We start from the raw sequence: 10,338 nt of genomic DNA on the forward strand, positions 1-10,338 counted from the left end.
CAACCTTATTAGGTTTAGATAGTGCCTTAGTTCCTGAGTTCCTGTCCTCTTGAATTAAGGGACATGAGTGAAAATAGAAACTCTTAAATAATGAAGTATAATAAAGTAAATTTGCTGCAGACATAATAAGAGATTTAATAATACCATACAATCAAATTTAAGTAACCGTAAGCTTTGGTGATGACTTAATCAAATGTCGAAAGTGCCTGCATATGCATGTGATGAGAGAGGTACTAATACAAGTACGGCAGTAGGGGCATGTGTTTTTCTTTGATATTAATAACCAAGACATAATACAAGCAGCGTGAAACCTATGAGAGCAAGTAGGAAGAGTCATTGTATCATCATCTTCGTCTTGTTTTTCAAATTCTCTTAAGCAGATACAACACTCACTATTTTGTTCCTGGTGGATGGAGTCACTGCTCTTGTTGCATAAAAACGAGCTTCTGCTAATTATTCACGAGCTCTTTCTGCTGTTACAGAACGAGCTGATCTTTCTTGAAAACGCGTCCATATGGTCTTTATGAACAAACATACCACTAGAATAATGGCTAAAACAATCACAAATATTACACAAGGACGACCTATGTTTGACATGGATTAGGAACTAGCCAAGAGTCAAGCTAAAGGCAATAGATACCATCCAAGTTTCCTTCCATGACATCGCATTAGGTAAAACAATAAAACATAGAGTGATATTATTGTTACAGAAAATAGAAAGTGAGTTTACTATGTAATTTTATTACTCTTAATTTGCAACAATGCATTGAGTTATTGTTATTATTATTATACATAATAAAAAGGGAAGATTTTCAAGAAGAATAAAAAAGAACTGGGTTACTTCTTTTTTTTTTCTTTCATTTACACAGCTGCACCTACAACATAATAAGTCCGTATCGTACGTGTTACATAGAATAATACGTTATAAGATAATAAGATGGTTAGAAATTCGATATACTTAGACATGCAGTATTTGAAGGAATGTCAATCATATCAATTAATTGGAGCCACCCCTTAGCATAAGGTAGATCTGCCACTAGTCATGAATACCGTCCAAGGGTGTGGTGGTATAGATGTGATACTTTTACTGTTACTCAAAAATGAAGGAAGCAGAGGGTATTAACTTGTTTCAGGCAGTGAACTGGAGCTATGAGAGTTGCGTAATAGAAATATAAGATGTAAGCTAAAACTATCGAATTCTCTCAAATCCGCTAATGGAACTCTATACCAACATACTAGTAATTGATTATTAAAGTAACTAAACATTTCATTTGCATTATTTTGCCAACCTTTACACCTCTTGTTCAATAAGAAACGATAGAAGAGGAATGTTTTTGCTTGCTATAGATATGAAATAAATCTTATTCTATACTCCTGAATGAGTCCAACAGTATGCGATTTGAATTTAGTCAGAACTAATGCGAGTTTCGGACACTGAGTGAAAAATCAAAAAAAAAACCATACTAGTAATTGAAACAAAGAGAGTACAATTTTCTAGACGTTTTATTTCCATTTAAGTCCTAATCTCATGAACGTACAAGTAATAGTTTAAACATGTAAAATTTTCTTTTCTACAACGGCCTTCTGTAACGACCTAGCCCGTTATTACTAAAAATATCTACGGTAAAGGTATACGAATCTCATTCGTCATAAGACTGGGATTAGCTCCTTGGTATGCGAGTGTGTTAGTGTTGAATTAAGGTCGTACAATATCCCTATCTCAAAGTTACATTGAAAGAACTGTCTTTCAGATTTAGTTTCGGACTTGAGTTTAAACTACGGTCGAATTTCAAACGGCCATAACTCTCAGCCTGTAATGAGTTAGTAGCCCATGACCTATCAAATTAAAGGTCCACGAGTCTTCTTTCCAATGCCACTGAGTTTTCCTCATTTAGAGTTCGAAGTAAAAAGTTATGCCCATTTTACTGAGCATTGTCCGTGATGGGCTGCCAGAGTGGGATTAGGCTGCCAGAGCGGGATTTGACGAGCCAGAATGAAAAGAGGTTGTATTTTTATTATCTCATTCTTCCTTTAGGTGCCAAAACAGATGAGGATTACCCTAGAAACCCCCAAAAGCTGCTCTAGGCTTGGAGAGAAGGGAAGAAGAGATTCTTAGCTCAAGGAAGGCTACAACCCATGGATTTCAAGCCCGTCACCATAGTTTCTCCTTCCGGAAGTCAGGGATCATGCTAAAATCCTTGTACAATTGCTTGGCGCCCAGTTAGACTAGGTTTTCTCAATTAAAGTAGGCTAGGTTTTTTCAATTAAGTAGTTATAAATTTATTCCCATTGCTTTAATATAATGTAGATTGATGGGAGATTTCATGTCTAGGCCTTCGGGCGCGGAATTTGGATGGTTAAATGATTGTTAATTACTATTTAGAGTAGGAATATATGATGTGAGTCATGATTATTATGTGACTAGTGATAAAGGTCTAATCTTTGAATGTTAACCTTGGTGAAAACAATTTAGAAGACCAATGACTCTTATGAGATTAAGTGTAGACAATAGTTGGGTCATAACAAAATCCTGAAACTTGGGGATTATGGGCTATTAAGGTATATAGAGGAATGTGTTTATACAAATAACTATGCGTGTTTATGTTGATTATTCTATGTGAATTACTTAAGTAATGCGAATCATGAAATAAAAGGTAAATGTGAATGTGAATGTGAATGACTTAGAGTTGATAGATCTCATGCCATGAGCCTATTTGATTACCTGAGGCTGTAGGTTATGATTTAGTCTATATCATAAACAGACTCTTAATAGTGATTGAGTAATGTTGTGATGTTTATCATGCATTTAATTAGTGTGGTTAGGTGATTGATATGTTGTTGTGATTGGTCTATAATCCAATGACCGTAAAATTCATAATCTTGAACTCGGTCTAGTAAAAGTGATGCCTTGAATGAAGAAGGCTTGATGAAATATTGCTAATGAAGGAAAATATAGAATGAAATCAATGAAATGACTATTTGCGAACAATTGCATGCAATGAACCTGTTACTTGATTATGCAAGTGTGAACTATTCGTTGTGGTCTGTGATTGTGATATTGGATTGGATGTCACATTCCAACACATATATTGGATAGAGTGTCACATTCTGACACATATATTGGATCGAGTGTCACGTTCCGATACATATATAGGATCGAGTGTCATATTTTGATATATATATTAGATTGGGTGTCACGTTCCGACACATATTATTTGGGTATGGGTTCCATGAATGAACCATTGTATGGCTATTATCTGTGAATTGATCTTAACTATATGGGTGATGATATAGAAACTGACTTGAATATAATTGAGCATGCCCATCTTGTGTAATAATTGATATGAAAAGAGCGAAGGTCCAAGTGTTACCATGTTAACTGTTGTATTTGAGATTTACCTTGTGAAATTGTATATTGCTCCTGAAATGGTAAATTGATAATGTATTTCCGTATATGCTTGTTCGGATTATGTTATGGGTTCTAGATGTGTCCGCATGATAGGTTTGAGGTTATGAGTAAACAAGTGGAGAGTCGTTGATATGTTGTTTAGTGGGATTAGTGACTTAGAGTTAGATATTGATGGTGTCCTGTTGGTATATTGTTAAATGGGGGAATTGGAAAAAATTCGGAGACTCTGTCTCCGGGCAAGCCGCCCTGGTGGGAGAAATCCCATCTGTGGAGAGGCTGCCAGAGCGGGATAGGTCCGGCCATGGCGGGCCAGTACGATTATGAGAGGAGCCTTAGTCCACCTAAATATTTTTCTCTTTCAAGTTTGATGTTAATTATTCTAGGGCCAGGTGTTGGTGTGAAAGCTAAAGATAGTAGACTAGCTAGACAGAGTTAGTGGTGACCCATAGTTCAGAAACTCTTCTATGTGATAAAAGGGCTAGGCGTTGATCTGATTTAGAATTGATAACGGACCAACTAGAAGGGATGAGAGTTAGGCTTGATCCACTTTAATGAGGTTATTATGGAAATGGTAAGAGTTTGTGTATAAAGGTTTGACGAGTGTATTTCTTTAAGAACATGTTTTCTTCTTGTTGATTTCTTTATATTATGTGGTGGGTATCGGATTGACCGATGATGCCTATTAGTACGTGTTGTTTGTACTGATACTGCTCTTGTTATGCCACTTGACATAGTCTGATTGCAGAGTCAGTGATGTTTCTTAGGTGAAGACGAAGATGAGTCTCCAACAACTTCTACTCTTCCTTCCTTATGGTGGGAGCTGTGTCTTGTTTCTATTTATTTCTTAGATGCTCTTGTACCTATTTAGACTAGTATCCTTGGGGATGTTAAAGTATCCCTGTGATAAACCTTAAGTTTTAAAATTCAATTATGATATATTCTTGACTTTTCAGACTGTTATTTTGATATTTGTTAAACTTACGCATGATATTTCTATAAGAATTCTCCTATTTAGGTGTTGGAATATGTACCCACGCGGTCCGATCAATTGAATCATGACACATTCAATTATAACTTCGTGTCTTACAAATTAAAGCCTTTCTCTCATAACTAGATTTCTTGGTTGATATGTCATGTTTAATCAAACTATAGCTTTAACTCCACTTGTACTCGTTAGATAGGTTGTTGTTGACGTAGGGGCGGCAAGATGCTATTTCACTTTTTGGGTTGATTAACAAACATTAATATATTTTTACTTTCTTAAATTATATGTCAAGACAAATCTCAATAAACAAAGAGAAAAAGTAAAATAATTAGCATTCACACATAAGTATTAATATACCCATAAATGATGATGAAACGTGAATTCAAAATATAAGGTCAACAAACTCAATAATGAGTTCAGTTTGAACTTTATTTATTTTATTTTATTTTTGACAAAAAAAATTCCACTAGAAATCTTGGAAAATTGAGGGGTTTTCAACTCCAACCACATATCATAAATAAAACTTTGAATAAATGTTTGAGAATTAGTTCTAGAGATGCTCAACATTCAACATCCAATTTTAAGGAAATAGCGGTACAATCAGAATTTGAAATTTATAAATTTATAAATTCATAATTCTAATTTTTTAAAAGTTATATTTGGATTCTATTTAAATTAATAATTTACATATATTGAATAAATTTCAAAAGACAAATATAAAATGTTAATCAAAATTACTAAATTTAATCGAACCCTTATTTTGATCTCTAATTCCGCCCCCGATTGGAAGCCTCTAGTAATTAGTTCTAATTAGTGTAAGAGCTAACGTGTAAATACTGTATTGCAGGAGTCATAAAACGTGTGCTAAGGTCTTAAGAAACTTCCAATACACTAGCAAGCATGAAAATGAAAGGGGAAGGAGGAAAAAAACGAATTTAACCTGTATATACTGATATATAAGAAAATTTTATATTATTAACGTGTTTTAATTAACGTGTTGTTATTGGAGGAAAGGAGTGATTATTTTAGGGAAAATAGCAATTATAACCCAAAAGGGAAAGTATTTATCCTTAAATGTCTCGTTATTTTTATACCCTCTTTTTATTTTAAAATGATATAAATTTATTTTAAAATTCGTGCATTATACATGATATTGATAGGGTATCAATATACCGACGGAATATCACATATGATTAAGCTCAATTCTATATGATACCGAATGGTAGCAATATAACGATGGAGTATCACAAGGAATATATTTTCTACTAATTTAGAGTTTAATAAATAAGATTTTGATATTTAATAATTTTCTCTTAATTGTTTTATTTTTATTTCTTAAAAAAGAGTTCAATTCTATATGATACCGATAGAGTATCAATATACCGACGGAGTATCGCATAGAATTAAGTTCAATCATATATGATACCGTTATGGTATCAATATACCGATGAAGTATCATAGATAATTATTTCATGACAGTAATGCTGACAACAACATGACGTCATGTGTGAAATTAAAAAGAGAAAGTGGAATAAGAGGGTAAATAATTTGGACCATGATTATATTAAGAATAAATAATTTGGATTGAGTTCAATTTGAATAAATAGTTTCACAACTGAATTTAATTTGTGTAATTTTTCCATTATTTTAGGGGAAGCAATTAGTTTGTAAATTAATCAACAAAGTAACTGTATGATTAAGGTAATATTTTGTAAAAAAGAGCTATCGAAGGAAAGGAGAGTATTTTAGAGGAAACAACACTAATTGATATTGAATAAGGTTGAAACAAAGTTGGGTTGTTTATATTTTAATTGAAATAAGATATATCAGAACCAAATATTTAAACTTTTTTAAAGTTAGATTTTTCTCGGTAACATATATATCACAACAAATTCAGCATCGTTTTATTGGTGGGATTCGAAAAAAAATAGATTATACATAGATCATTTTCAATAGATATTAAGATTAATTATTTGTTTGACTTAATTTATTTCAAACAACTTATAAGCTCTTTTAGATAAGTTAAACCAAACAGATTCAATTATTTTTTTGAGCTTATTTTAAGCACAAAATGAATTTTAAGTTGATCAGCCAAACACTCAAAAAAACTGAAAACAACTTATAAACCAATCCAAACGGGCTCTAAATGAGAAACCGTTAAAGTCAAAAATTAAGAAAAAGGGAAAGCTTAAAAAGTAAAAAGAAAACAACAACAATAACAATATATTCAGTGTAATGGGGGTGTGGATAGAAGGTAGTGTACGACACACTTTATTCCGATCTTGAGAGGTAGAGATGCTATTCCAACCTCAACTTAAGAACAAGTATATTAAAGTAGTTCAAAAACTCAAAGTGAAGAAGTCATGACAAAATACTAAATATAACATGACAAAATATCAAAAGGAACAATAACTATAACATAATAATATTATAATCAAAGTACAAAAAACAACAAATAATAGCAAAAATAAAAACCAAACAATTATAAAAAGGCATAATACATAAACATGCTCTTTAACTTCAACCTCAAGCCTCTGTCTGCTTTGATACCATATTGAAATTTGTGACCATCTCATCTAAAAGATTAAGTTATCAGAGAGAACACACTTTTAATTATTTAATTGTATTTTCAACACACATATATATATATTATGCCAAAATAATACTATGACTACTATTAGGAAAGTGTTGATTGCTTTCCCTTTATTACTTATAATAATAGCTTTATTACTATTATTTTATTATTTTTTAATTTATACACGCTAAATTTCCTATACATACAGAAAACCTTGTATGTATAGGCGCGCCTTCATAAATCACTATAGTCTATATATATATATATATATATATATATATATATATATATATATATATATATATATATATATATATAGCTCAACTCAAACATTTTGTTTCATCTTTCCAGCTTCCAATTTCACCTCATTTACAAATTTGCAGATTATTATTTGGGTATGTATCTTCTTGATTTCTGTGTCTTTATATCTGTTTCTTTTTTGTAAACTCTGTTTGAACAGAGTTAAAAGCAATCTTTGGGGTTTTTCTTAGATGATTAAAACGTTAGATCAAAATTTTCCTTTTTTTTTCCTAATGGGGTTTTGGTTTCTAACCTTGCTGTTGAAAGTTTATGTTTTTTTGGGGCATTTAAATTGACTTTGGATGAAGGTGTAATCAGTTTTCTTGGAAAAAAGATCAAATCTTTATGTTGAAATATGTGCTTTCCCAATATATATGAATTCTTTTTTAGCTCTGTAGGAGTAGATACTGATAAGTTGTCCCTCTATGGATTGGTTGATTATTACTTGATTCTTATAAGTTGTGAAAAAAATACAAATTTGCTTCATAAGGACAACATACCCAATATAATCCCGCAAATGGGGTCTAGTACGCAGACCTTAATTACCCCTATCTTATATAGAGAGACTGTTTTTGATTGACCCTTGGCTCGAGAAAAGAAAGAAAAAAAGAGAGGGGTGTGTGGGGTGTGTGTGTGTGTGGGGGGGGGGGGGCTAGGAATGCAAATGAGTAAAAGGGGTAATTTATAAGAGACTCCTTTTTGAACTATATGTGTTTAAATTGCCAAATTTACTGATGAATGCAGATATTTGTTGTTACACTAGATAATCAAGAACCATTGGAGCCTGGAGGCTTATCGTTTTTGTTTCCAATCATATAGATGTGTTAAACAACATAGTTTTCAATGGTTTATTGATAAACATTCATTAAAAATTATTGTCCTTTCTTTACCTGGTTGGTACACATATTTAATTTGATTTTAACTTTGTAGTTAGATGGTTGTTGAGTGGGTACATACATAGGAAAGCTCTATTGAAATTTGTTTGAGCACTTATGTGTAGGGTTTTAAGTATTTTTGTGGTCTTTGACTTCCCTTTTTGTTTGGCCCCATTTCCTTAGGAAGAAACTCTTTCTTTTGGTCATGAGTTTTGTAAGTTTCCAAGTGATTGTTGTTGGAAAAATTGATTTCTCCTTGTATGGTGTTTGACATTTTATTTTATTGAAGTTCTTGTGCTTATGGGGTGTCTTTGTGGCAGTCCATCAAGTGGTTTCCTTTTGTGCCACTTTTATTGACTAAATTTTTTTCTTAATCTATAGTTTGGGGCCTAGTTTTTCTTAATCTGAAATCTGACCTTTTTCATCTTGGCATATACTTAACAGGCATATTAGCAAACAGAGAATCAAATCAAGAGGTAAAATATGGCCTTAGAGCAGCTTTTCCAAGAGCAAGTAGCAGAAACTACCTTTGGTGAACGCGATATTCCCATGGAGAAATGGAAGACAGTTGATGATAAGCAAGAAGACAATCTGTCTGGAGGTTTTGAGTGCAACATTTGCCTGGATCTTGTACATGATCCTATTGTTACATTATGTGGTCACCTCTATTGCTGGCCTTGCATCTACAAATGGATACATTTCCAGAGTATTTCTTCTGAAAATACCGATAACCAACAGCCACAGTGTCCTGTTTGCAAGGCTGAAATCTCACAGAAAACGTTGATTCCACTCTATGGTCGCGGTCAAGCTACAAAAGCATCTGAAGGCAAGGCCCCGAATCTTGGTATAATCATTCCGCAAAGGCCTCCTAGTCCGAGATGCGGGGGTCACACACTTATAGAAACTACCGATTCAATTCCATCACAGCAACTTCACCATCGAAATCATCCACTAGAGTCTCCAACACATCAACCTTATATGACAGAACCTATTCTAAGCCCCAGTGGCACGTCAACAGGGGAAATTGTTTATGCAAGGATGTTTGGGAACTCATCAACTACTTTATATACATATCCAAGTTCATATAACCTAGCAGGCAGCAACAGTCTAAGGTTAAGAAGGCAACTATCACACGCTGATAGATCACTTAGCAGAGTCTGTTTTTTCCTATGTTGTTGTTTAGTAACATGTCTTCTTTTGTTCTGATCATCTTCTACGCTTATTATAAAAGTACTCAGTACAGAAATACAACATATGTCACTGAGGTTTTGCACTTTTGATTGCCAGTATTGCAGAACAATGTTCCGTTCTATCATGGGAGGAATTAATCCAAACTTTGGGCAAGTGTGAGGGGATTAAATTTTTAAGGAAACATAATTTTTGGTGGGCTCGGAACTTTTCTGTTAATACTTTGATTGCAGGAATAACAAATTAAAGAATTGAATTATATTTTTGTTTCATCTTATATTCAGTTTTGTTTGGAGATTAAATCATTGAATTTTCTACTCCAGTAATTAATTTTATTCGAGGATAGAAAAACTTCATCAAGTTAATAAATTTTTTGGTTTCATCGATTCAAAGGTGAACTTCGTCGAGTTAACAAAGTTTTTTTGGATGGAGAATAGTGAGCCAATCTTGGATAGAGGAACAAACTCAACAAATAAAGTTTCATAGGTTTATCTGGGATGATCTTTCCAACATGGCAACATAATTTAGTAAATGGAGAATAGAGCTCAGGCAAGAGGTGGATCAATTTGGCCGAGATATCAATAACCTGCAGGCTCGCATGAACAAGAAGGTTGAGTCATCTGATGCCCAACCATCAATTGTTGTGAATAAGGGCAAGTTTGTGGGCAGAATTAAGAAACCCAACCATTCAACCATATTTTTTTGTTAATGATGTCATTATTGAAAAGAATACATTAGAGTTATGTGAGAAAGCAGACAACATATCTGTGAAGACTCTAGTGTATGTGAGTATGGGGATGTAAACATGTGAGCAATTGCAAGTTTGGAGCGCATTGGACCTCACTCAAATGATTTCTCGACATTATGTGTGGAAAGTGACCTTGATCCACCAAAACCTATGGAGGAGTCAATGGATGAGAAATTACATTCTCGAGGTTGTTGTGATAAAAAGAAATAATTACAATCCCCATCTGAAGGCTAAGAAGTGCGACAGACTATACTGGTC

General features: G+C 33.2%; 1 protein-coding gene across 1 annotated transcript; it reads left to right on the top strand.

Annotated features, from left to right (window-relative positions):
* Positions 1-7,286: 7,286 nt before the first annotated feature.
* On the top strand, positions 7,287-9,609 carry LOC129871500 (E3 ubiquitin-protein ligase RMA1H1-like). The gene is made up of 2 exons (XM_055946428.1): positions 7,287-7,364; positions 8,589-9,609. The coding sequence occupies exon 2, from the start codon at positions 8,628-8,630 to the stop codon at positions 9,348-9,350; it is 723 nt and encodes a 240-aa protein (XP_055802403.1). The 5' UTR covers positions 7,287-7,364; positions 8,589-8,627; the 3' UTR covers positions 9,351-9,609.
* Positions 9,610-10,338: the final 729 nt, after the last annotated feature.

Source organism: Solanum dulcamara, chromosome 10 (assembly GCF_947179165.1).
Source record: "Solanum dulcamara chromosome 10, daSolDulc1.2, whole genome shotgun sequence".
Classification (NCBI taxonomy): Eukaryota; Viridiplantae; Streptophyta; class Magnoliopsida; order Solanales; family Solanaceae; genus Solanum; species Solanum dulcamara.